Source organism: Mus pahari, chromosome 5, assembly GCF_900095145.1.
Source record: "Mus pahari chromosome 5, PAHARI_EIJ_v1.1, whole genome shotgun sequence".
NCBI lineage: Eukaryota > Metazoa > Chordata > Mammalia > Rodentia > Muridae > Mus > Mus pahari.
The window spans coordinates 19,122,273-19,150,262 of record NC_034594.1 but is presented as its reverse complement, the minus strand read 5'-3'; the positions used below and the strand labels follow the sequence as shown (position 1 = coordinate 19,150,262).

Here is a 27,990-nt window from a genome sequence, read left to right as displayed (position 1 = left end):
CTTATGCACGCGGTCTCTTCTCACATATACATATGTCAAAGGCACCGCTCCCCAGAGGTCAACCTTCGTGGTAAAGACCATCAGAAGTGTCTGTAGAAAGCACCACCATGTCTGTGGAGCTGAAACTTAATTTTGGAGGGCATTATGGACACCCCTGTGAGATGTGATCCTCGGAGCCACTGATCACGTTCAACTTGGACCCTTGTGAGATTCTGCACTTTAAGGTGACCCAGGCCTGGATCGGCACAGGTGTAGGTGTCAGATGAGTGGGCAGTGCTGGCAGTGAGCCTGTGTCACCTGGACCACAGGGACTATGAGACACATTAAATGAAGGGGACATTCACTCCTCTCCTCCAGGGAGAAAAGCAACAACAGAGGTCCCCAGTTGGTAACCCAAACACTTAACCTCCGCAGGCGAGAGCCACCACCACAAACTTTACAACTTGGTGGCCTTGAAGAAAGTTAATAATCAAGCTTAGCAGCCACACTAGCAGGTCAGCCCTGAGGGATCCTGGAGTCAGGACTGGTGCTGGTCTCCTTACCCCCAACTCTAGGCCATGTGCTGCCTCTCATTCGTGCGCCTTAGTGTTTAGAAAATAGTGGAGGTAAAGCAAAACTCCTCTTTGTGTTAGCAGCTCGCAGGGCCACTGAGATGGTTCTGTACGGGCTCCTTGCCTGGTGCGGCTTCTTTTCAGATAGGTACCTGTCTGTGCGTTGCTTGTTGGGGGAGGGGGTTCTTGATATTTCTGGACCTCCTTTTCAGTTTGAGAACAGTAATTGTATTGGTTCTGTAGTACTTGAAAGAATAGCAAAGAGGGTAGGAGGTTGTTTTGTTTTCATCTGTGGACAAGAAGCAGCCACTTGTCATGTGGAGAGTAAACGAGATACATGTCACTGGAACTTCCTGCCCCACCCTGAACTGGTGTGTGTGTGTGTGTGTGTGTGTGACTCTCTCATCCTGATCCTTTTTGTCCTTCATGGCTTAATGAGGACTTTCCAACGAGTGGACAAAGCCAAAGCTTTCCTAATTCGAAATATCAACTTGGAAAGATTTTCTCTTATTTGTATGATTATGGGCTCTCTAGAATCCAAATTCTAACGATTATCAGGCAAAAACAACCCACAAAACTCTTTAAAGTTGACTTTCAGAGTATTCCTTTAGACCCTTTTATTTATAATAAAGATCCTCCCTCCTTCCCTCCCTCCCTCCCTCCCTCCCTCATTCTCCTCCCTTCCCCAGCCCTCCCGACATGAATACAGACTTAAGAGTTATGATGTCAGCCATGGCCACATGTATGTGGTGGCCTGTAAGGTTGTATTGCCTGGTGATACAGTAGCTGTCTTAGTTTATGTGTCTTGCACAGTGACAGAATCACCTAATGATACTTTCTGAGAACACATTCAGGTTGTTAAGCAGTGTAGGATTTTCTGTGTGTGAAATGTGTACATTCACACTTGATATTTTCTCTCATATGTATGGATTACACTTCCATCGTTTTGAATCTTGTATTTTCATTGATTATTCGATATCACTACATCTGCTTTGAAAACATTGCTAGCATTCATTTGTGTGAATAGACACAACTTATTTGGCTGTCCTATTGAGTGCCCTGTCCTGGTATTCTAATGGTTCACAGGGACGTGTGCTGTGGTGAACATTTTTGTATAGAAGGTATTGCATATATTGCTGAGATTTCATTAGTAGGTCCTCTTAAAACATGTATTTTATGTGTCTGATGTTTTGCCTTGCATGTATGTATGTCTGTGTACCACTTGAGTGCCTGGCACCCTCTGAGGCCACAAGATGACTTTGGATTGCCTGGAACTGGAGTTACAGGTGCTCGTGAACCACCGTGTGGATTCAGGAAAGTGAATCCTGGTTCTCTGGAAGAGCAGCCAATGCTTGTAACTGCTGAGCCATCTCTCCATTTCCCTTTAGTAAATTCTTAAAGATCGAGGTATTGATTGCAGGCTGTGAACTTTTATAGCATTTTTGATAAATTGTGAAATTTCTCTTCAGAAAGATGTCTCCGTTTCAGTACCAGGAGGAACATGTGGAATTTCTTGCTAGAATTGTCTAGATTGAGGACCACACATTTTAGTTCTTTATCTGCTCATAGGTAAAACGATGTTTGTCATTTGTGGTTTTCTTTTCTTATATTTAGATGAGCCACCTTCTCCCTGCTTCGTTTTTTTCTCCCTTCCTCCCCATTCATGTCCTAATGCAAGCTTGGGAATTTATAATTGTATTGTCTTTATTGTATGGCTTGTAATTGTATTGACATTGTTGTATAATTTATAATTGTATTATCTTTAATGCCATCACTCTGCCTCTCTGTGTCACATATTCTCCCTCAGTTTACCCACTTGTTTACTTTTAGATAGGATTTCATGTAGCCGAGGCTGACCTCAAAGGTAGACACCGAAGGCAAGGATGGCTTTGAACTCTTGATCCTCATGACTCTGCCTTTCCATTGGTAACTGTAGTGAGAAGCCGCTATGCCAATCTTAGCCTTAGTTTTTTTTAACTTCATGGTCATGTTTTGATGTATAGACGTGTATAGGTTTTTGTTCTCTTTTATTGCTTTAGTGCCTGGGAAGCCAGTCCCTTTGTTTCCCTCTTGTTTTGTGGATTTATTTAGAAATCATGATTCTTTTCATTCAATGAGTTGGAATAATTTATTTTCATATGTTATAAGAAAAGATGAAATGTATTTTCCCCCTAAATATTTCATCTAGTATTTCACAACCCTCCAGTGAGTTTATTGGAAGCCCGATTTTCTTCCTGGCTTATCACCATCATGAAGGTATGCAGTGGAAGGTCTGGAGAGGCACTAATGGGCTAGGTCACACGTGGGCAGTTCTGGTAAAGGTCAGAGCCTAAAAACCCAGTGTAACCGGAAGGCAAGAGGGAGGTGGTTGCCCTGAAAGAATGCAACAAACTCTGCAAACCAGCCCTTAAGTTTTTAGAGCTTGCTCTAAATTTTCAGTTTTGACTAGAGTCATATAAATAGCCCATAGATTTGGCCCTGGGGCAGCCAAGAAGTGAATTAAGGAATTCAAGGGACTGAGGAAACACCGGGCTGCCATCACTGCCCCATGCTTCTTTACATATAGTGTGCCCTGTAACATCATATGTGCAGGTAACTTCCATATTTACCAGGTGCCTTGACTTTGAAGGCAATTCAGCATAACAAGGCAGGCATCAGAGCATAATCTACTCATCTTTCAAAATCTGGAAAGCTGTACCCAAAGAGCCCAAGTGCAAAATAAGGCAACACGCATCCTTATCATCAAACTGTGGCAGACATGGCTAAGTGCTGAAGACCTAGGGATACAAGGGAAGGTTCTTGCCCTTCAGTTGCTTTTAGTAAACAGAAAGGCAGAGCTGGGACTTACTCTGGAGCCTGGGACATCAGTAGTGCTGCTTTTTCTACAACCTGGAGCCTTCTCAGCTAAGAACAGGTAGTCGACAGGAGTCGGGTGTTCTGTGGGAACTCCTGTGCCATTTCGTTCTTGAGTCATGTGACTCTGCAGAAGCCTTGCTTGTAGTTGGTGAGTCTGGTGACTTTTGTTTAACTGACATGACCCATTCTTTGTGGCTTGGAAGGTCCTCGTACATCAGCATTCTGTGGCTAGAGGAAGTTTGGCCAGTTCACTGAGGATTCTCTTAGCTAACTGTTTCTTTCCATAGGGTGCTCTAGAGTGAAGTTTGTTTTACTGAAATCTTTGGTTTGAAAAAGTTGGTCTGAAGCTAAGTTGGGTCTTGGTCTGGGCATCTTAATGGTGTGCTGCAAATTGTGCATGTGAGCAATGCCAGACTAAAGTTGCATTGCAGGGATTTATTTGATGGTGTGTAGAGAACCGGTAGGGAATAGCATGGTTGTTTGGCATGGGTAAGCGCTCATGTTGTAGGTGTGTGCTTTGTCCGTGGCCATGAGCGCCCCAGAAGGAGGTAAGGCTTGTGTAGTGATTCCTAGGGGAATGAACAGCAAAAGCTGCATCTGACTCCTCAGAGGCCAGGAGCAGAGTTGCTGGAGGAGGTGGAGGGCATGGTATTTATCCATTAAAATAAAAGAAAACTCACATGAAACAGTTAATGTGGATGACGTTTAATGCTTCAAACATGGTGGATTTGGTTGGAAGAATACATCCCTGTATTATGTTGCTCTCTACCTTCGCAGCCTGTCTCTTACCTGGATCAAAAGCCCAGCACCTGTAACTCTCTGTATTGATTTCCTTATGCAAAGTATGTTGTAGAATCGCTTGAAACATTAAAGGAAACTGTTTCTTTCATTGATACCCTGATAGACACACACTGTTATAGTCTAGGAAGTCTTTGCAGATTAAAAAAATTTTTAAAAGAAAAATTAGGTGTCTTTGAGTTCTTCTGTTGGCAGAAGAAGCTGGTCTGACTAAGGATTTTATTTTTTTAAATTCTGAAATGAAAGGAGATTGGTATATTTGAATAGAGAGCCCCAGTGAGTCTGTCCTCCTGGCCTTGTTGGTTAGATTTGATTTCTATTTTACTTCTACACTTGTGCTTATATTCATGAGGATGATAATTATATCGGCATGCTAGTCCTTTTTCCTTTGCATATTCTATATAAAAGCTCTTTTTAGTTTTTATCTTACCTTACTGTGCAGTGTAGTTTTGCAGGTCGTCCTAGAATAGTTGTTTCTACGTGGTTTCAGATTGACAAGTTGAATAAAGAAATTGATTTTCCTCGCCACAGAACTAAGTATGGAGTCAGGCAGGGAAAACAAATAGAGCAATCCCCTGTCAATGCTAATGTGTCAGCTTTTCCAGCTCCTTGCATGAGCGGAGTGATAACCAATCTAAGAACAAGCATTTGGTATTGATTCTTCAGTCTCAAGTAACAAGTTACTGCTTTGCTTCTTATTGAGAATTAAATCAAAATAATTTGGTGCCTATATTATGTCTTGTGAGAATTCCTTTGCATGATTTATGTACTCTGCTGGAGGAGCTGATGGATATTGAAGAATCATATGACTTCGCAGGTGTATAACTTCTCATCTGTATGTAATAATGGGTAACAAGGTTCTTAAAAGTTGTGTAGACCCCGGTTACAGAATTTACATTTTTCTTAACCCCAGTAAGTCTGTACAGCTTTTATTCCTTAAGAAAAACAACAATGTTAATTTTTTAAGGATATGCACAGACCGGTTTGTGGATAAGAACTGATTATTACTTGAAGATAGGTGAGAAATCAAAATTCCTGATCTCACAGTTCAAATTTGAAGTTGTAGCTAGGTACTCCGTGTCATGGACATGTCAGGTAGTACTGGATTTGTTTTTGAGACTTAACATTTATTTTCAGAATTTACCACCTATAAATAATTTAAGTTAATTTCAGACAGGTATAAGGAATTGACAGTGCACTTTTTTTTTTTTTTATAGTTGAGATGTTCAAAATAAATACAGTTAATCTTAAATGTTTCTCTTAATGCTTCCTCCTACTCTCAAGTTTTAGGACTACAGTAATTATTATTATTGTTGTTGTTGTTGTTGTTGTTATTACTGTTACTATCATTGGTTTGTTGTTGTTGTTGGTGGTGGTGGTAGTGGTGTTTTTGAGATTGTTACAGAGTTCTCACTCTGTAGTCCCTGCAGGACTGGAGGTTACTATGTAGTCCACCTGGCGGCAAACTCACAGCGTTCTTTCTGCCTTAGGTTTGTGAGAGCTGAGACCACAGGCCTGGCTACTTCGTTTTCTTCTTTTTGAGATAGGCAGCTATGTAGCTCAAGATGGTCTCCAGCCTACTATGAGGTTGAGGATGACCAAACAGAATTCTGATCTCCATGCCTCTACTTCCCAAGAGCTAGGATTATGGGTATATACCACCACACGATTACACCTAGTACCAAAGATCAAAGTAGCAAAATTATAGATGTATACTACTGCACACGGTTATATATAGAACAAATGTAGGGCTATGTATGTGCTCATGACTGGCTTCTTATTTTGATTCCCATTCTTATTACTTTGATACTTATTACTCAGTATCAATGTGTAGCCCAGACTGGCCTCAAATTTTTCATCCTCCTGTCTCTTCCAAGTGCTTGCAATAAAGGTCTATGCTACTGTGCCAGCCCCAACCTTTTTATTTTTTTAATAATGGAATTTATTTCTTGTCCACACTCTACTTCCTAACATATTGATGTGAATGTGTGGTTTTTGAAAGGAAGTTTCATATTCAAGCCTATGCATTTGACACAAGACCTCATAAACATATGGTACATCAGAAGGTCTGATGCACTTGTTCCAGCAGTTGTGTGGAGATTATCATTGGATATTGCCAAACTGATTGCAAAATACGTATTAATACAAAATACAAATCAAAAATACAAGAGATCAAGAAGAACGAACCAATCTTAGAAATTTGTTGGAAATGAAGTCCACAAGACTTTATTATCAATCTGCAGTGATTGAGGCATGGAGTGTTGGTCCAAAATAGAAAATCTTTGAAAGGGTCTCTGCATGTTCCATTTGTTTATTCTCTGTGTGTGTGTGTGTCTGTCTGTGTATATGTTGATGACCTGAGGTATCATCAGAGTTGGCTCTGCAGAGCAGCCTAGCCTCCAGCATATGGTCTTTCGGAACGTTGGCGCTTAGTCAGTCGGCTTACCATATGGAGAAGAGATAGAAACCAGAGCCCTCACAGCGTCTGAACCAGCATCAGCCCACAGCTGCACTTGGCTGTGGACAGTTGGAAGCAGTGGGTCAGCTTCGGTTCAGTGAGTTGATCTGAGCATCAACAGAACACAGATCAGTGATCAAATTGTGTAGAAAGTTGCAGAACCTCAGAACTCTCCCAGGGCATCTTTCTAATCATGTCCTCATCCCCTCTCCAGGGGTGGCTATTACCTCCAATCCCAAGACTATAAATTACAGCTACTTTGTGCACTTAGTTTGTACACCATAGAGATACAATTATATACAAGGTGTCCTCTCTCCCGCTCTTCCCTTCCTATGCCACATTATGGCATTTATTTATGTTGTTACACCAAGTTGTAGTTCTTGGAGATTACCTAGTTAGTGATGCTTAAGGGCTATCTATCAATGTAAATCATTTGGATTTTTTTTTTTTTGGCATGGGAGAATCATTGTGTCTCTTCCTTACCCCACTTATGTATCTATTTAATAATTTATTTTGTCACTATCTGATGTATATTTATTTTATGCTTTAGGTGACAGTCTAGCATCACTTCAGTCTTATTCGGATTCTGTTGTTGTCTATCTTTTGCCATTTCAGCTGCCTCCTGGACCTCTTTAATATATGCCCTTAATTGTGGTGTGCAGTGTTGTTTGAGCAGTGTCATAGAAAGAAAGAACAGGCATTGTGCCGCCAGCAAATGCACGTGTGGTGTGCACTTACAGACTTGTGCATGTGTACCATGCATACACACATTCATAGAAACTATGAATTCATCATGCTAGCTGTGGTGGTCAATGTTTGCTATTATTGCAGGACAGAAATGGGTTCTCTCTCTCTCTCTCTCTCTCTGTGTGTGTGTGTGTGTGTTGAGAAGTGTAGGGGAGAATGCATGGGAACGTGAGGTTGTGTGGGGGAGGATCTAGGAGGAGTTCAGAGGGGAAAGAATATGAAGCTATACTGTATAAAAAAGAGTATCAAACTATACTGTATGAAAAAGAGTATCAAACTATACCGTATAGAAAAATTTTTAAAAAGTAAGTAAAACCAGATGAGCACTTATTTACTACCATTGGGACACTCTGAGAAGGCACCACCAAGGATATCTTCTGAGTGTGTCTGTGAGGGTTACAGAGACAGTAACTAATGAGGAAAATGCCTACCCTGAATATAGACAACACTACCTCATGGATGGGCCCTGCTCTGAATTCAGAGCAAGAGGGAGGAAGCTAGCTGAACACCAGCACCTTCTGCTGCCTGAGATTCAAGGTGCGCCAGCTCATGCTTCTAGCACTGTGCTGTCCGCGCCATGGTGAACCAGTTCCTTTCAGACCTCGAGCCCCTTTTCTCTTCCTTAAGCTGTTTTTGTCAGGTACTGTGTCACAGCAACAGGATGAGTGTTGCGAGTGGGGCATTAATGTTCCTAGGCTTGTCTGTCGGACAGTGCACGATTATGTGGAGTAAATCATTTATCTTTTGGCAGTGTACAGATAAAAAGTCCTTATCTTCTGGTTTTGGTCATGATTCAGTGCTTCTCTGTTTTGCTGCTCAAACCACTCTAGCCTTAATTCTCCATGTGCATGTATCAAAACCATTTCTCTATATAACCGCCTCTCTGTATACCAACATGCTCCTGTTCAGGCAAGCTAACCTGTTCAGTTCAGTATCTGTAAGCACCTTGCTGTTGCTGCCTTGAAACTGGTCCTTAGGATTTCTCATTTGTAAACAGCAACCATGTTTATTAGACAGGTGCTCATTTCCTACTCCCCTGGCCTTTCTGTCTCTTCTCTGTCTCATTAAATACGGCTATTTTAGGTACCATGTATATGTGACATCATCTATATGTGGCTGGCTACTTGACTCAGCCTAGCGTCCTCACAGCCCATCAATAGTTATACACGGTGAGGACTAGTCTGTGCTACAGGCTGGTTGGCTCAAACAATAGGGGCTTGTTCTCTTCCCCCTCTGAAGCTGGAGGCTTAAGATCAAGATGTCATGAGGCTGCTTCCTTTGTGGTCTGTGCTCTTGGCTTGCAGGTGGCTGGTCTCCTGCTGCCTTTGCAGATGGCCTGTGTTCTTGTGCTGGCATCCCTGGTGTCTTTGTCCAGATTTCCTCTCCTGATAAGGACACTTGTCGGATCGGGTTAGGACCTGCCCTGACAGCTTCATTTGAATTAATTACTTCTCTCTAGTCACACCCTGAAGCCACATAGAGCTCCACCATGTGGGTTCTGGGAGATGGGACAGAGTGTATCCCAAAACTTTATAGCTCATATTAAGGCTGAATATTGTTTATCCTATGTATCTGTCCGTAGGGTGCTCCCTGGCTGCTGAGCCATGTGTTGTTCTCTGTACATCTCCTTAAGACCCTGCTTCTGGCGCTTTGGGATGTGGAACCAGAAATGTATTGTTAGGCTGCAACCTAATCCTAGGAGCTTAGCCATTTTACATGGTCCTGACAGGTCACAAGAGCTCCTGTTTTTCCAGTGTCACAATCACTTTATTATTTTCTGTTCTTTTAAGAGTATCCCACCCTAATGAGTGTCAGGGAAATGCATGTCAAAGGTAAAGAATTTAGAAGAAACATGCATATGAAAAAGTTCATAAAGTTCAATTTTTCTGTGGCTCGGGAGTAACCATTTGCAACATTATTAGATTTTCTTGTTTTCAAGCACACATGCCTACGCAACATAAACGCTCATCACAAATATACCATTGCATAATTTGAGAAAAACTTATCATCTTTAATCTTTTCCCAAGAGTGAACCATAAATTTTCTGTGACACTGAATATTGAAGTACAAGAGTTTTTATGGTTCTGTAAGTAATGATTTAATTACATTCTGATTGTTGTACAATATATTTTTCTAGTTCCTTCTCATATATAATCTCTTAATAAAATACATGGACATAAATCCATATTTCTGACAGTTTACTTTTTTATATACCTAGGGAGATATTTTTAAGTCTATAGGTTATTTTTTTCAGGTTCTAGAAGTATGTTGCAGATTACAGAATTGTCTTCAGTCAGTTTATTCTGATCTCACCCTTCAGCTGTGTGGGAAGCCAGTGTCACCTGACACTCAACACTACCGAATTTTAGAAAATCTTTTCCAATAAGGAAGGTAAAAATGGTTTTACCTTTAATAGGTACATTGTTTTCTGATTATCAATGAAAATATGTGGTCCTTAGTATTTATTAATCTTTCAAGAATTCAAAGCATTTAATAATTTATGTGACTAGGAAATGACATGTTGAATTTTTTGAATTACAAATATTTTCATAGTGAAAGAATGAGAATGTTAATCTTAAGCTTTAGTGTTTAAGAAAAATGTGATGTGCTTAATATTAATGCTAGAGTGGTGTTACATTATTGATGGCTTCCTTGGTATGTAAGGTTTGTAGACACTGGTCAGTGACAGCTGCTCAAAATAGAAATTTTTGGGGTGAAAAGGAAGCACAGTGGATTTTAGATCATTTATTTTGATCTAAAATAAGAGCTTATTACTTATTGACTAAGAAACAAACAGGAATGATCCATTCCCAAATAGTAAACAAGGTTTGATGGACTGAAAGAGAGAGTTAACTTTTATGCAGAAGCCGAAGGCTTTGATGGAATTCTAAGGATGGGAGATCTTTGAGTGGGAGAGAGGCTAGGCGGGGAGTAGGCTGTCAGTCTGTCTGTAGAGCCGTCAGTCAGTCTGTAGGCAGGGGAGTGGAGCAAGTCAGAAGTCCTGGCGCCTAGACACAGGCGTGTGGTCTCAATTTTTTTTTCCTTTCTGGGAAACAAGTTGACTTCATGAAGAAGGACCCTTCTCATATCAGAAGACCTACCACCTTGTGCTATCTTTGGGGGGAAATGGACATTATTTCTCCTAAACCCACACTTGGTTGGAGTAAATGCAGCTTGACACTATTAAGATAAATAGTATTTTCCCCCTCAAAACCCACATAGTTTAGTACAGAGAGACTGAGGATGTCTTTGAACAGCATAGTATTTGTTTAGAGTCAAAGTCTACAGGTTACATTTGTAGAGCAAATGGGTTAAGTTATCCTAGGGAACTAAGGACTCTGGTCTTGTGTGGCATATATCTTGCGTCACACTTAAAGTGTTGTGCATGTTACTACCTCAGAAGTCAGAGAGCAGATGAAAACTCACGCCATCACTGACATCTTAAAAACCAAAGTAGAGAAGCGGCACGTGCTTACACAGCCCCCCGAGCAGGGCGGAGGGTAACTCCTCCTCTCCAGTAGCCCGTGGTTCTTCTCAGAGATCGATATCTTAATTATCATGCACGGGCTGTTTTGCATAAGAGTTTACGTCACCCATGTTCTTTCACAGCGTGTACTTCTTGCTATGGATTCTGAGTATTTTCATATTTGCACATTCAGACCCATTCCTCCCATGGCTGCGTAGTCTTCCATTGTATGTAGCAGTACAATTTCCTAACTAGTCCCCCAAGACTGGATAGTTAATTAGTTTTAAATTTGCTTTTGTTTTGCTGTCGATGTGTAACACAGAAGCGACATCCTACATGTTCGTGGTATACGTTTCCAAATACAGTATTGTCTCGGGGTCTGTATTTAATGACAGGCTCCCCAGATTATGGTCTGAGATGGATAAGGAGTGGGTTTTCTTACTCTTCATAGTGGGCGTTTTAGTTACAGCTTATCCAGGCATTAGTAATATTTCACACTGACAGAATGCTTTGACATTTTCACAGACCGCTCATTTGTGTCCTGGAAGCGGGTCGATGTGGGGATTAGTTTTATTACCTGTGCTTGACCAGGGAGCCTATGACAGGGAGTGACTCCTGGCTTGTCTCTTCCTTGGTAGTGACTGGGTCTCCTCATTCCAGGCCCGATGTTAAGTTCTTAGAAAGTGATCCAGGCCCTTGGCAACTACAGGGCCAGTGATAAGAAATGTTCTGGTTCGGTGGGAACTCTTTCTGTTATCTTCTGTCTTTTCTGCTTCCAAGTCATTCACTTCTTATTCAAGAGACCTTCAAGTTTGATACTTTTTCTCCTGCTTGATTACCTGTTGTCTAAAATGTAAAAGATTTCTAGTTTTTAATTCAGAAATATTTCTGTATGTAATAAGGAGATATTCTGGGAATAGGGCCCAAATGTGACGTGGTTTGTTTGTTTCAGGTATACCTTGTACACATAAAACTCACAATGCATCTGTGTTTTGACAGTGACCTATTATGAAGTACAGGTATACGCTTATGCCATGTTGTTGGCTACAAAACATCCTCAGATTTTTAGAATGATTTAGAGCACGGATTTCCAGACTAGAGATGCTCAACCTGTAGTATGCTTCCCACTAGGAAATTATTCTTTGTTAACACCTTCTGACTTTTACTTTTAAAAGGGCAGTATGGCACTTCTGTGATCTTTCGGCCAATCTTAACAAGCTCAGCTAATTCTCAGCGCCTAGACTGTGAAGTTTCAGAGAGGGAGATCCCCCCTGAGAACCCAGAAATCTGAGAAGCTGGGATAGAAGCTAACAGAATTGTAGGTTTCCTGCTGACTCAGCAGAGGAATGAAATGTGCCGACTCAGCAGATGACTGAGATGTGCTGACTCAGCAGAACACTGAGATGTGCTGACTCGGCAGAGATCAAAGGCTGGAGAGAAGAGAGACATGAGGTGTCTCTTCCCTGACTCCTCCTGTGTTGTGTACTACCAAATGCCCACCTTGCCTCCTTTAGATTGCCTAACTCTTGTTAAAAAGTATAGCAGTTTTGAGGCAGAAGGGCCTTCTTTCTAGGCTTATTTTCATTAGTAAATTTATCCTAATAATTCACAGAGTTGTTTATATTTACTACCCACCAGGGCACACTCACTTTTCTGTGGTTGTGTGTGTGTGATGAGGGGTGGAGAGGGGAGGCACAAAGAGAAGTGGAGGGAAACCGAGGGAAGCGATGAGGAAGCAAACAGCAGGGTAGAGCTCACATCCTCTTGGCACCATCTCCTTAAGAGTCATGATAACTATGACCGTGCATGGGTAGCGCCGTAATATATAATGCTGCTAACATTCTTGGGATCAGATGCAGTATTTTTATGATGGATTACATGTCTTGTGGGTTTGGGAATGTGTGTGAAGGAGTCTGTCAGCTAAGGGAAGACCCCTTGCTTTACTGCCTCTGTGTTATATGGATATTTAGAATTAATCATCTCTGCTGTTGGCAGCACAGAATGAGTTATAGAGACATACTGTTTGAATGATTCACATCCTTAATGTTTTCCTCCAAGTCAAGCTCAACTGATGGCGGAGTTTTCACCATAGGAAGCCAGAGAAATGTCCTTCACGGTGCCTTGTCGAGGCTGTGGTTTTTTCCCTGTCTGGCTGACACTTTGTAGGTTAGAAGTGTTACTTAATTTGTGAATTAAGAAACATAGTATTTTAGAGCATGCAATGTTTTTAATATCCATGGTTGCTTTGGACTAAAACTCCTGATTGTAATAATTTTGTGTTTTGGGGAAATAGCGTTAATTTTCTAAGCCCCACATTTCTTTTGTACTATTGATGAAAGGTCTTTATTTTGCAAGCTGATTATAATAATGTTTATGGCTCATGGATTTGATTTCACTTTTGTATTTATATGTTCATTTATTTAAATGTTTTCTCAAACAGTGGCAAGTGTTATATAACAGCTTTGCAGAGAGGGACAAACAAGTTAGCAAGCACGAAACTTCCTTACAAGCCCCCAGCACCAGGCAGTTGCTCACAATAACCTGTAACATGATTCCCATGATTGTTAAATTCCGGAATCTTAAAGAAAGTTCAGGACTCGGTTTGCAAATGATTTTAGTTGTGTTTGTTGGAGTTGCGTTATATCTGTGGATGACATTTGGACAAGGAAGGAGATAAAAAGAACTTCTGTTTACTATGTGTTTTTACAGTTTTTAAAAGAAATTTTCAGTGCCTACTCTGTGCCAGGGACTCTTCGGGGCACGAAGGGCACCGTTTCACAGGTCAGCACAGATTGGCTTCTGAGGGAGCTGCAGTGCAGTGGGGGATTCTGCATAGGCACAGGCATTGTGAAGCTGCAGAGTTCTCTGTAGGATGCAGGAGGCCCTTGGGTATACCAGGATGCATCTGGGCATGCTAGGAGAAGAAGTATTACTCCCGGGAGAGGTTTGGGCTTAGGGTGAGGTGAGCAGCTAGAGAGTAAATGTGTTCAAGTGACTCAGGCTCAGAGAGAGACTGTGGCCTAGAGACTAGCCTATTTCAGACTGAGGATTGGTGAGTGGGGTCCTGAGTCAGCCTTATTTCCTCAGGGCAGGGCAGTGACCTGATAAGAAATGCCACGTGGTGTGGCTTCAGTGTCAGATTGGTCAGATTTGCTTTACTTCAGATATCGGAGGCAGCTAAGCTCAGGTAAAAAAGTTTTATTTAGCATAAAGTCTTGTATATTTCAATCCAAAACCAGGCGGGACCATCAGTGTAGTCTCTGGTGAGGTGGAGTACCATGGTGGGAGCATGTATGGAAACAAAGTGCTTACATCTTGAACCAGAGCAGAGAGAAGAGGGCTGTTAATGCCTCATTGCCCTTTTAGTGACTGTGCTATCAATGACTGAAGATCCCCTCTTTCCAAAGTTCTGCTACCTCCCAGTAGCACCACCCTGGGGACTAAAAGGACCATTCTAGTCACTGTCAAACCAGAGTAGATGTGGAGGGACACTTGACTGAGGCAGAAGAAAAGCCAGGAAACCCATGGGAATCCCCCCCACCCACCCCGGGGTCTTGGATGGACCCAGTGGTGATTATGGGTAGGGAGGTTCCAGTGGAGGAGAGCCAGCACAGCTTAGCTGTATCTGGTCTAGGGATTGACTGGACGTTATGATGAGCAGTGGTGGAGTCTGACATTGATCGGGGGACTGTAATGGGAGGAAAGACCCAGTCAACGTGGCAGCTTCACTTTGAGCCCTGGATAGTACAAGGAAGCAGAAGGGGGTAAGAAGTACCTCAGGCACCCAGTCAAGACAGTGTTAGCCATGGGAGGTTGGGAAGTGATCCTGCCCATGGGTTGGGCCCGCAGGGAATTAATGAGCTGACCGTGAGCAGCAGAAGCAGATCGTGGGGACAGGAGACCAGGCCAGGCGCTGGGGAGAGCCAGCAAGTGTCAGAAACTGGCTGACAGGGAAGGGCCTTATGACAGGAGCAGGCAGGGAGAGCTGCTTGCTTTTCCTTCTTAAAGACTGGTGTCTCAAATGCCTGAGTATGTGTCTCTCAAAAAGCCAGCAAGCCCCAAGACAGTGAGCAAATAGGACAAAGTGAGTTTGTCTGTGGAATATGAGCATGGGGGCAGGCTGCAGAGCTGATAGGAGACAAATAGAGCCTGGTTGGGTGGGGCAGGTAAGGGGGCAGTGTTGCAGGTCAGAAGGTAGAGAGAGGATCTGCCTGGTTTGCCAGATGCTCTGTGACAAGGCTCTACAGCTTTGTGGTGAAGTGATTACAGCTTTATCTCTCAGAGAATGTTACCTGTTTTCTGTCAGGGCTGGAGATCATCAAAATGTTGTCCCTTATTCGTTCCCACTCTGTTGACCTACAAGGCTCCCAGTTAAGCTGATAAACTGCCCTGTGCCAAAACTGAGTGCCTTCCCCTCTCCTATAAGTAATTCAGCCATGCTGTCTATATGGAAGATCCTAATTGTTGTCCTGCATGATCAGAAGGTATGTGGGCCCAGGCGTATCCTTTTGAAAGTCAGCTCTGCCGGATTTCATCCTGGCAGTCAGCTAGTTCTGCGCCTGACAGGTAAATTAATTCAGGCCAGCAGCTAGAAGTAGCCTGAATTTATTCATTCCTTTGCAGGAAGCCCACTCTAACCAGTAAGTGCATATCTCCACGGTGGTTCTGGGCAGACAAATTGAGGGGCTGGATTCAGGAGAGGACAGTCCATTCCTTAAGGGCTAACACACAGTCTGCCCAGCTCTATGCCCAGGAGCCTGATCTACTTGGGAGATTCAACTTGGCCATCTTGGTAACCTCAAACCTGAGGCACCAGCTCAATGACCCGGAGAGGCTAAGACAGTGGCTGTGTAGAAAAGCATCCCAACTAAAACCCAGGTAGTGCCGTAAAACGCGGCAGAGCCGTAAGCAGCTCTTGGAGTTCCTAGGAGCTGAGGTTGGGGAACATGCTGCAAAGCGAAGACAAATCTTAACTGAGCATTTGCTGTAGGGAAACATGATTGATTGCCTCCAACATGCACAGCCCTGAGAGGAAGCAGCCTCCTCCACTCGCGTCAGCTCAGGCACCTGTGATTGATGGCAGCTCCGTGCTGCTGCCATGGAGGGAGTGCTGGGAAATAGCGTAGTAGGGACTTTGCAAGCCAGTCTCATTTGGCTAAGTTACTGCTTTTGTGAGGCTCGCCGCATCTTTATATTCTACCAAGGAGAAGATGGTAAATCAGAGTAATTGCTTCATCCCAAGGCACTTTTACACTGCGAAGGGAAAAGGTCCTGTTAAGAAACTCAAATTAACTTCTGCTGGTTAGACTATATGGAAAGCCTCTTTGAAAGCTGCTTGTCATCCAGCCTGGCAGTTTATTTATCATGGAACAATTCCATTAGCGCCTGACACTTGTTCTCATGGTATGGAGGCTTAGGTCTCCCTCAGGAAAAACATTTAACCCTTGGCAATGCAAAGCTGTCATTTATCTGTCACCCCCCCCCCCCTTAGAATCCACTGGAGGATGTTTACAAGAGAGATTCTAAAGTCTTCATTTCCAGGGACATAGAAATGGAGTTTGGACCCAGAAGGTGATCAGTAAAAGCTTGGTGCAGCCGGTCCCCTTCCAGGTTGCAGCAGAAACCTCGCCATGCTAGTTACAGAACGCTCTTATGACGTTGTTATGTAATTTCTAAGGAATTCCATTCCACCTCAAGAACAGGATAAAATAGGGAAATGGATTATAACTCTTGTAATCTGGAGTCAGTCAGGGGCTGGATAGTCAGTCGGTCATTGCTGGTATTGTCTTAACTGAAGTAATAATATGATTGGTTTTTGCTGTTGTTGTTGGTGGTGGTTTTTTGTTGGTTTGGTTTGATGTTTTGTATTCTTTTAAATTATTTTTTGCTTATTTTGTTTTTGACTACAGAATTTGTAAAATTGAGTCAATCAAGACTGGCTAGCAAATCTTGAAAGAATAGTCACCATTTGAAATTAACACCCCTCAGCCTGACATTCGCTAACAAAGGATGGGGGTACCATTTGTCAAAGCTTGTCAGGAGGCTGTCCCCAGAGAGACAGTGCAGTGGAGTCTTGGAATTCTATGTCTGGTGCCAGACTGCCGGGCTTCTAAGTGAAGAGCTGCTCCTGGCTGCCCGTGGGACAGGGCCAGTTAGCTATGCTCAGAGCCTCTTGTTTTCTTCATTGGAAACTAAGGATAATGGCTCTTGGGAGTTTCAAGATTATTAAATGAAATAATTCATGTGAAATCCATTTGCAGTAGCTGTCATTATTGGAAAATTTAATACAAATCAGATGGGTCTGGAGAATGGCATAGATCACCCCTAGATTTACTTGGGGTTTTTGTGGGTGGTTCATCTGGGTGTGATACTATAGTTCTCTCAGAACGTGGTATAGAGGAGGCTCAGGTGTGTAATTCCTTCAGCGTCATCACTTTTCTGCAAGAGCAATCAGAGGACCCAAGGCTGAGGTAGGTAGATGGCGGGCTGCTTGCGTAAGGCTGGCAGGATATGGGGAGTGAGCTTGGAGCTGAAATGGCTTTACTTGGAAAGAAGAAGCCAGGATAAGGGAGCAGAGACATCATAACGCTCTTGGGGTCTTGAAGAGACTGCGCATTGTTGAACAGTTTTCTGTCCTTAGTAGGCATGTAATAAGCTCCCTCAGGTCCATCACTATCACTGTCACCATCACTGTCACCACCACCACGATCTCTATCCTAGTACAACCTCCCTCATCACCACCACCAGCCTCAACCATTTCACACAACTCTCACACCTTGCTCCATTCTAGTGTCCTTGGTTTGCCTGACAATTCCAAGTTGGGATCCCTCCTCGTAAGAAAGCCAACGTAGGAGCTCGAGCAACAGTCAGAGTGCAGAGAGAGAAGACACTCTTCTGTGCTTGCTTGCTTGTTAGATTTCTCAACTCTTAGCCCATGGAATGGCAGTGTCCACAAGTGGGTCTTTCCGCCAATTAACAATCAAGACAGTCCCCCACGGACAAGCCCACTGGCTGGCCTAACCTAGACAATCTCTCACTAAAAGCCCCTTCCTAGGTGATTCTAGCTTGTGTCGAGTTGTGTCAGAATTGCCCAGTCCACTCACTCTCCGGGAGCATCACCATTCCATCCACAGGCTCACCACCTCACACACACCCAGGACCACCGTTAGGGGCTGCATCTGGGACACCTTCGTCTTTCCACCAGACTGGAACGCTGGCTCACCTCATCTCTGACTGCTTCTTTTCACCCATTTAAGCCCGGCTGCCTTTCTGTCCACCGAGCCTGCAGATGGAAGGGGTTTATGGGTAACATCTCAACCGTCTTGCTCTCCTTTCTTTTGAGACGGGATTCCGGGTCTTTTATTGTTTACGTTAGAAATAACAAAAGATGTAATTAGTTTGGCTCATCAAATTTAAAACAATTGTTAAAAATTCGGGGCGTTTGATTAGAAGACTCCTTTAATTATACACAGCGTCTCCTGCTGCCGCCGGCTGAGAGCAGCGGAGTTTCTGAGGCACGGCGGGCTCCTTCTTGCCACCAGTTGGTTTCCTCTCTCTGTTCACCTTCTGGGTGTTCATACCCATCAGTGTGCTGGCCAAGAGCTCAAAATGTCTGAAAAATGGCCTCCGTGCCAGGCTGCTCAGCCATCTTTGATGGAGAATGGAAGAAGGGGAGAGCGTTCCCTGAGGTTCCCACATCTTCTGCTCTTGGGAAAGGCTAGGGAAACCTGCTCTGAGGGGAGCAGTCAGGACAGGTAGTGGGCAAACCTAGGCCATGGGATTCTGAAACCAGAGTTCTAGCCAAGGAAGTCACGTTGTCTGCCAAGGGCGAAGGTCACCCAGCCGTGAACTGTGTTATGGACCACTCAGTGGTTTCTCTTCTGCCCGAGGCTCCTACGGGGCCCAGCTCAGAGCTTGTCTGCGTACCTGGTGCCCACGCTGCTTATGAGTGAGCTCCTTTCTTCTTTCTCTCTTGCTCTGAGGCAGCTTCTCAGCAGTAGGAAGGATTGGCCATCGCCCTGAGTATTTCCCTCACAACTGAGCAGTTGGCTTTGGACTAAGCAGTGTTTCTGCTGTTTGAAAGGTAGCCTCTTTAAAGACACGGTAACCAGACTAACATTCCTAAAGGTCAGGAGATAATCACTCTACTCCTAACTAGTCGCTGCCATGGTTTGGAGGTGGTATGAGCGAATTCCCAGAGGCCCATTTGTTGAAAGCATGGTCTCTAGTCCTGTGGGGCTAGAACTTCTTGAAAAGGTGGCATCTAGTCTAGGCGTTCTCTGCATTAAAAAGGGCTTACTCTTCCTTCCTAGACTGTCTAGTTGTGAGAGTGAGTTGCCGTGTAAGTGGGCACAGATGGTAAATCCTTTGGGTCTTTCTTATGAACCCCCAAATGATGCTATCTACTATGCTATAATGTAGCCAGAAGGCCATCACTGCTGATTAAATAGCTGGAACCATCTGACCTTGGATGTTCAGCTTCCCAAACTAAAACAAAACCCAAAAACCAAAAAGCCCCCATTTCTTTGTAAGGTATACTGCCTCAGGTGTTTTGTTATAACAACAGCTAATGCTGTGAATGCTAAACCCCTAATCTGGAGACACACTGTAAGTTAGGACGATCTTTTTATAAACAGCAAAGCATGATTCCAGTCAAGGGCTGAAGTTGGCTCCATATACCCTTTGCTGACAGCCACCTCCATGGGAAATGGCAGTTGGTTTGGAATGAGCGCTCCTATGTGGGTGGGCTGCACGTGGGTGAGTGAGTGCTCGTCCTGGCAAGCTGAATTGGCTAGGTCAAGCATTGGGCTCAGCTGCCGGGGTTGGATGCACTCATCAGCACCTTTTCTTCCAGGGAGCACAGTGTGGGAGAGACTGGGATAGGCAATGCTGTCAGCACCAGTTGTGACTGTTTAGGGTATGGGATTCTGTTGTCTGTTGTAGGTCTAGGATGCATGGTAATCCTGTATGTGAGTGTGTGTGTGCACTTGGGCTCCTTAGAAAAAGATAATTTTCTGTTGTTTGGAAACTGGGAAAAATTGTAACTACTAACATACTTTTCTTCATTGTTCTTTTTGTATGGGGAATAGCTTTTTTGTTTCGACTATCCTATTTGTTTCTGTGTTTTCTGTTAATTCACCCTTGGCTTATGGACATGCCCTGGTTTGTGGACATCTCCTTCTCTCTCAGTGGTGATGAATAAAGAGCTTTGGACTTTGCTGTCTCTTCTGCATGATGTCCCTTTTTAAGTAAGGATCTAAGATGAGATGGTCTAATTATACTTCTAAATTCCCTGCTCCATTTAGCTTCCTTGTGTTTGAGACAGGTCTCACTTCTTGCTCCCATCTTCCAAGGACTGAGATGAAGGAAGTGTGTGGTCATGTTGGAGCCCTTGATTTTGAAAAGCTAACCTAGTAATAATACCTGCCACCCCCGTCTAACTGGCAGGGTATGGACACTCAGCAGGCTTCAGGTGGCTGTTTAGGGGTTTGTGGCAGAGGAAGAGGTAGGCGGAGTTACAAACAATGTTACTTAGTTTCATGTTTTCACCTTGCATTCAAGGATAGATTCATTTTGGAAATTATCTTGTTTGGATGCTTCCTCTTACCCATGTTCAATATTGGTTTTGGCTTGAGCCAAACCAGAGACCCAACTTAATGGATTAAAATCAAGTAAATGAAGAACAATCAGAAATATTTTTATCTTTTTTTTTATTTGCTTTTTTTTTTTTTTTTTTTAGGAGTTGATTTAAAAGATTCCGTTTTCTGGGACTGTTCTGCATTCATAATAAATAATAACATTATGGCGGTTGACTGCCACACTTCTGTGCAAAATAAATAAATGCATTTGGTGATATACATTTCAGGAGTGTGATTCTTGTAATTTCTATGGAAATAAGGGAAAACTTTACCAGTTGATAGAGACTTTACCATCTGTTAGCAAGGCAGAAACGGCGTGGCAGTTACTGAGTTTAACAGGTACACCAGCCTGCCAGGAATGAGGATTATCTAAGACCAGGTTAAGCCGCCACAATCTATAGGAGCAAAGGGGCTGAGAATTGGTGAGGGATAGGGAAATGTGGGAGGTCCTGCCTTTCTCTCAGAGTGACGTTTGCTGTGAGCAGGTGATATTTTAGCTCCTCCGGCCTGACATCAGACCTGGCGGCTTCTTGTCTAGTTAAGGAGGAGAGGGTGGGATGCCTCTGCTCAGTGGAGGCTGTAGAAGAAGCAGAGACTAAAGAGGAGGCATCGGGGAAGCTGGTCCTTTCTTTTGTGTTTCCTTTCATCTCCTTTGGTTACTCGACTATGGCCCTACATAGGGTCATCTGATGACGTGGATGCACTGCGCAGGCTTTGGGGTGGCCCTGAGAAAGGGCGGCAGGTGCAGCAGTTCTGTTGGATGTCCTGACCGGTGTCTGTAAGGGTACTTGACCCCTTCTGTTTGAAATCATACATAGTCTGGTTGATGGGCTGAACCACACAGGAAACTTATTCAGCCATAGAATGCGTCTTGGACTGGTTTTGATCTTGTCTCTTCAGGCCCAAGGAGGTTGGGAAAGAGAGAGGGGTTTATTTACACAGGAACAGCTTTTCCTCAGCTCCAGCTTGCCTAAAGTATGATCTGACTCTTATTCCAAATTCCTGGGGAGACACTGAACTGACTGGTGTCCATTCCCTTGCCTTCATCTCAGACATCGAAACCGTGTTACAGAATAAGCTGTGGTTTTTCCTCTGTCCTAACACTGCATTGGGGGGGGGGGGGGGGGGAGGGCAGTGTCACACCTCCCATTTAGATCCCAGTGTCCATGTGCCACTTCCCATAGGCCTTTGAGGGAAATGCTGGCAGACCTGTACGTGCAAAGATACCACATGCAGGCTTGCCAGGTTTAAAGCGCTCTCTCTTTCTTCTTGTGGTGTTTGTATTTCTTACAGGGGTGAAGATATCCTAAGCCAGAGGAATGATTCTCTAGTTCTGGAAGTTCAGGCGTCAGCCAGCAGATGCAGGAGGTATCATTCTGGGTGTGTGGGGCCTCCTCAGAAGCCCACCTTGTTCATCCTGCATAAGGCCATTCCATGCATCACCCCAGACTTGTGTGTGCTTGACTTGGCCTGCATGGCATGTGTGTGGAGGTTTCTGTTTGAAGGTTGGCACCCCGGGTGCCAGAGGAGGGAAGCTCAGAGGCATGGCATGAAAGGTCTTCCCCCCACCCTCTTCAAATGCCAGCCAACGTAAGTCTAAAAGTTAGAAGTTGATGATAGACTAGAGTTGTCCTGTTGCTCAAAGCCCACTTCATGCCCCTGTGCCATAAATCATGTGTCCTACCATCCTGTCAGTGTGTGAAACCTATGCAGCATTTACAGAAGCCAGGGACTCAGGGCAAGCAACTGCCTGCCGCACAGGACAATCACAGCCATCCCTTTGGGCTTGAGTGAGTGTGTTGGGGGTTCCACATTGTGCTGCTCAGCCACAGACTGTGACATCGGAAGGATGAGCCTCTCTGTTGGTAGACGATTTTTTTTTTTTTTTTTTAATGTAAGGACACCGGTTAGGCTCCTGAACCTAATAACTTTGGGTAATGTACTAAGGATGAATTAAAATGCTAATGGCCTCCTTGCTCTGGATATTTTAGCATTTCCTGATTTTAAATTTAAATTAAATGCCTCGGGGGCACGGGCAGCCTTGCCAGAAGCATGTGTAGGATCTCCCCGCAGACAGTGACTTTAAAATACGCCCTGGCTGCATGAGCTGAACTGAGGTGAGGAGTGCCCTTTAATCGCTGTGTCCCCATGTCGCTCATGCCCCCTGCATGTGCACAACGCAGGTACTAAAATTAGGCATTCAACATTCAAAATACTACTTTTTTCATACAGTTCTTCCAACCCACAGACCCTTTTCTTTATAACCATGTTTTAATAGCAATATCCTGGATTCCCAGTGTCCTCGCTCTCTCTTCTGAATCACCTACGGCCACATCCTGATTTTGACCTTAGGGCAGTGCCCTGAGACATCCGTGCCTCAAACGGAGATACCTGGGAGGAAAGGGGTTGAGTAGCCTTTCTGTCGTTGCCTCTCTGTTTGAGGAGACCTTGAACTAATAGGTAGGCCTCTTGGTTCCCACTCTGCTCCCCAGACCAGGCAGACATGTCACCATCATTCTTTGCTTCTGCTAAGAAATGAGGACAGTACCAAGTTTTCAGGGTATATGTTTGCTGATGGGCAGTGTGTCTGTCCACTCTAGGCCAGTGAGCCCAGAGGATGAGTGTGCCTCCTTTCACCGGTTAGAGTCACTTTCTCATCACTCTGGAGTGAACGAACCCCTTTATTTTTCTCCTTGTGAGGGGAATGACATTCCATCTTTCCCTTTTGCCTCCTGCAGCCCCTCCTCCTAACCCACTTTTTATGGTCAGGAGGAGCGATAGTGTCCAATATATCAGAAGGAAGGATTGATTCCATCGTCTTTGACGATGTGACTGATTAGCAGAGATCAGGAGGAGGCTCGGAACAGCGGAAACCCACTGTAGCCTGGAGGTTTAACAGCTCTTCAGGGAGCTAGTTAATGATAGAATCACTACAGAAACACAGACATGACACACACACACACACACACACACAGAGAGCCAGGAACATTCCCATATAGCACTCGAGGCAGTGAGTGTCACTGGAGGAAGTTGCCTCATAATTTGTATTTACACATTGAAGTAATTACCACGAACCTGAGCAAGGCACTCCATCATCTGACAGAGTTGCTTATATAGTTGCTTTCCCTCAAATCAGGCAGAGGCATCTAATTCTGGTTGGAAGAACGTGATTGTCAGTCATGGAGATCAGCTGGCCTGCTGAGCCCGGCTTTAATCTCATCTTTGTCTATTCAGCCATTGTCATTTATCCATTAACCAGATGTCTGCGTTCAGATGTACATGACTTTGGGCTTGGCCCTTTAATTTTGGGGGTTGTTCTCTTTCCTTTCTCCTGGTGCAGTGTCTATGAACCGGACAGGAATGCGTTACGGAGGAAAGAGCGAGAAAGAAGAAGTCAAGAAACCCAGCAGGACAGTGGCGGCTTTAACTCGGGTTACTCACTCTTCAGCGAACCCTACAAGGTAGATGGTTTTCAGCTGTTCACCTTCCCTTTCAGCCGCCTCGAAGGTCCCGAGAAAGAGCCTGTTTAGCCTGGGAAGATACCCCTACTCCTGTGGTGTCACATGCAGTGGGGTTCACACCTCTGAGCATCGATGTCTAGCTTGCATGGCTCCGTGGGCTCCTTGACTTCACCAGCAAAGTGTGACACTAAGACCCACTTGTTATGACTTTTATCAGGAGTTCAGACTCCATCTCTTCGGTTCCAAAATTAATGGATCTGTAATGTTTTCTGGGCTCTTATATACCATTCAAAAGAGACTAGGTTATATATTTGATACGTGTGGATCGTGTAAGGAGATTGGAGGGTGTCAGAATGACTCTTGGGGTGGAGGTGCCAACTACCAACCCCAAGGACCTGAGTTTGATCACTGGGACCCAAACGGTGGAAGAAGAGAACCAATTTTGCAAGTTGTCACCCCTCACCCCCATCCCCCACACTTGTAGTGCTTCTTATCTCAGAGTTCCTCTCTCTTCCAAAATCAAACACTGTCCAAGAGTTCACTTACATTTTCGCTTGCATGGTAACTTTAGCTTACATGGTAACATTCTATCAAAGTAACATGGTAACATTGTACCATGGTCTGCTTAGGGCGGGAGAATCTTCCATATTTGATATTGTACTGCTTCTCAATTTACTGTGATTCCTCTAGCCTAACACCCTGTGTTTCTAACAAGAATAAGTACTTGCTTAGGATCTGGAAGCAACCCTGTTGTGAGCCAAACCTAAGTTTTCAAGAAAAGCTCTCAGTGGTTCTACAAAACACTTATACACTAATTCTAGAAAGACTTAATCTAGACCATTTAATGAAGTAGTTGAGTAAATTTTCTGATTTTTGGGTTACATATACATATAAAATATATGTAAATGATAATAAATGCATTTTGGCCATAGGATAAATACCAGTAACAACTAACAACTTCCTGTTTATTAATATACACTAAAGTTATCCATTACAAGTTTCTAGTTCTTGAATAATGCAGAGGCTAACAGCTATCTTCAGAGCCCATAAGGACTTCAGATTTTTGTCCCTCAGTTTTTACTGGGAACGCGTCAGCCTTGTCCTTGTTACCTGACAGGCACTGTTTCCTGTATCTTGTCTCCAACATTACCGTGGATATTTTTTCTTTCTCCAGACTAACAAGGGGGATGAACTCTCCAACCGGATCCAGAATACACTAGGAAATTATGACGAGATGAAAGACTTTTTAACTGATAGATCCAACCAGAGTCATCTTGTTGGCGTCCCCAAGCCGGGTGTCCCTCAGACTCCCGTGAACAAGATCGATGAACATTTTGTGGCAGAGTCGAGAGCCCAGCCCCAGCCCCCATCAGTCTGCAGCACTGCGTCCTCCACACCTACAGCTGTCCCTGTGCAGCAGGGCAAGAGAGGCACCATGGGCTGGCAGAAGGCTGGGCACCCACCATCCGATGGCCAACAGAGAGCAGGTAAGGAGGGGCATGAGGCAGTGGCTTTGTACAGATCTCAAAGAGCCACAATGCAAAACCTGTTCTCTGTGTGTGGAGAGCCTCGTCCTCACCTCACTGCCTTCTTCTTCCAACTCAGCGCAACAGGGCTCTCTCAGGACCTTGCTTGGAGATGGTGTTGGCAGACAGCAGACAAGGGCCAAGCAAGTGTGCAATATGGAGGCGGGGCTACAGACCCAGGAGAGGCCACCTGCAATGGCAGCCAAGCACGGCGGCAGTGGACACTGTGTTCAGAACTTTCCCCCATCCCTGGCTTCAAAACCCAGCCTGGTGCAGCAGAAACCAACTGCCTACGTGAGGCCGATGGATGGCCAGGACCAGGCTCCTGACGAATCTCCTAAGCTTAAGTCATCTACAGAAACTGCTGTGCACTGCGCAGCCTACAGAGGGGTCCCGGCCAACAAACCAGAGTCAGCCCGAGCCAAGGCTAAGCTTGCCAAGTTCAGCATCCCCAAGCAAGCAGAGGTGAGTTCATTCTCATTGCCAGTTACACGCTGTTGAAGTAGTAGCCTGACTTGAAAATGCAAGTCCTATGTTTCTGCCCCTCCCACCTCCCCAGCGATGTGGGAAGATTCGTAGTGCTCAAATAGAAGTGATAATTTTTGATATTTTCAAATTCATTATAATAGGGTTGGTTGTCTTATACTGAAACACATATATATGCATTTGTGGTTGTGTAGGAATTACTTAGCGATGGAATGCCTCCTTCAGTTGAATTCATGGGAATTTCCTGAATAAGATGGCATTGACTAAGGTATAAAGCAGCCATATAAGACACTTCAAAGGCCGTATGTACTTCAGCTTTCAAGGAGGCAAAATATTTCCATAAAAAAGTTCAGAACTCTGAACCTTTTAATCAAATTTGAAAAGTTTTATGATAAACTTCTTAATTGAGTTTGACTTTGTACACTGTATAAGTAAGAATTTGTCAAGTATTAAATCAATATTAAGTCTGGTCAACATTCCCACGTATTAGGTATCCCATCCACTTTATAAAGCTTATGATTCTGAGTCATTCATATTCGCCAGAGTCCTTACTTGGGCACTTGTGTTAGGCCATATAGACGTATTCTCAGAAGGAAGTACTTGAGTTCATATGCCCCTGCTTTGCACTTTGATTTTGTTCTACCACATTTGCACGTTGCATTACAGAATGGAGTGGATAGTGTTGAGAATGCACATTTGCACATTGCATTACAGAATGTGTGGAGTGGATACATTGAGTGTTGAGAATCCCCTACAAGCCTGCCACTCGATAGGTCGCAGGAAAGGCAGCGACTAGCTACTTGAATCTGGGTGGAGAGCAATCCTTTTAGAGTAGCGTGTCTCATAGTGACTTCCAAATTCATAATGGTTGTCAGGAGTACATGAGGAGAAATCATGACCGTGCGTATTTGCTTTTGTTGTCTCCCCATGATGTAGTGTCGAAGCTGGAATGATTTTTTCCTAACACCGTTCTTAGGAACTGCTAAGTTGTTTTTCCCTTTGACGTGTTCTTCTCTAAAGATGGAGTAATGATGTGATTGGGGTGTTCGTCCGAGTTAATAACCAAAGGAGACAAAGGATTTGATGAGTCCTGTGGTGCTTTTGATGAGACTGAGCAGAGTCTGCAGGCTATAGGCTATCGTCTCAGAACGCTCCATGGGCCAGTGGGACACGACCCTGTTACCTTTGCAAACTGTCTGCATTCCAGGAGGTGTTGACTGAGGTTTAATTAGGAAGTGTGGTGATGGGTGAACCGATAGTTCTTTTGATTACACGTTCATAATGTATTCTAGTAATTAGAAGCAGGAAGCCTTAGGAATGGGGAAAGCTAAATGTAGTTTTCCCAGGCGTTCTTTTTAAAAGATTTATTTTTGAAAAAAAAATTCTGTGTGTGTGTGTGTGCATGTCTGTGTACTCTGTGTGTGTCTGTGTGTCTGTACTGTGTGTGTCTGTCTGTCTGTGTACTCTGTGTGTGTGTGTACCTGAGTGCAGGTACTCATGGACATGAGAGATGATGGATACCTGGGACCTGGGATTACAGGTGGCTGCCTGACGTGAATGCTGAGAATAAAACTTTAAGATAGCAACATGTGCTCTCAACTGCTAAGCCATCTCTCCAGGCCTAGGCATTTGTTTGTAAAGTCTGTGAGAAACACATGGAGACCACCAACTGAATTCCCCCCAAACTCTAGGTTTTATCATTTCTGTCAAATGATCTCTATTGGCAGAGCAAATCTAGTTCATCCTTGAATGCCAGTGGCCAACTTATCCCTCCAGGGATCCATTTACAATTTTCCTTCTAGTTGATTTCCTTATTAAAATGATGTTTTCCTACAGCGGGAACTCCTGTTTATCAGGTAACTGTTCATTTAGAATCCAGTGAGGTAGTCAGCACCAAGCTGTGCTGGTGAGATGGCTCAGTGGTTAAGAGCACTGACTGCTCTTCCAAAGGTCCGGAGTTCAAATCCCAGCAACCACATGGTGGCTCATAACCATCCGTAACA

The 27,990-nt window shown here is 44.0% G+C and overlaps 1 protein-coding gene across 4 annotated transcripts in view; it reads left to right on the top strand.

The window, feature by feature from the left end:
- Positions 1-27,990, top strand: part of Aff3 (AF4/FMR2 family member 3) — a 448,844-nt gene that overhangs the window by 61,448 nt on the left and 359,406 nt on the right. For 2 of the 4 annotated variants that reach the window (XM_029538747.1, XM_029538746.1), the window contains exons 2-5: positions 21,808-21,894; positions 23,855-23,975; positions 25,150-25,462; positions 25,581-25,966. In XM_029538747.1, the coding sequence (XP_029394607.1) occupies positions 21,808-21,894; positions 23,855-23,975; positions 25,150-25,462; positions 25,581-25,966 (907 nt within the window). The remainder of the gene's footprint in view (positions 1-21,807; positions 21,895-23,854; positions 23,976-25,149; positions 25,463-25,580; positions 25,967-27,990) is intronic. The other 2 variants (XM_021197940.2, XM_021197941.2) reach the window with 2 other exon arrangements.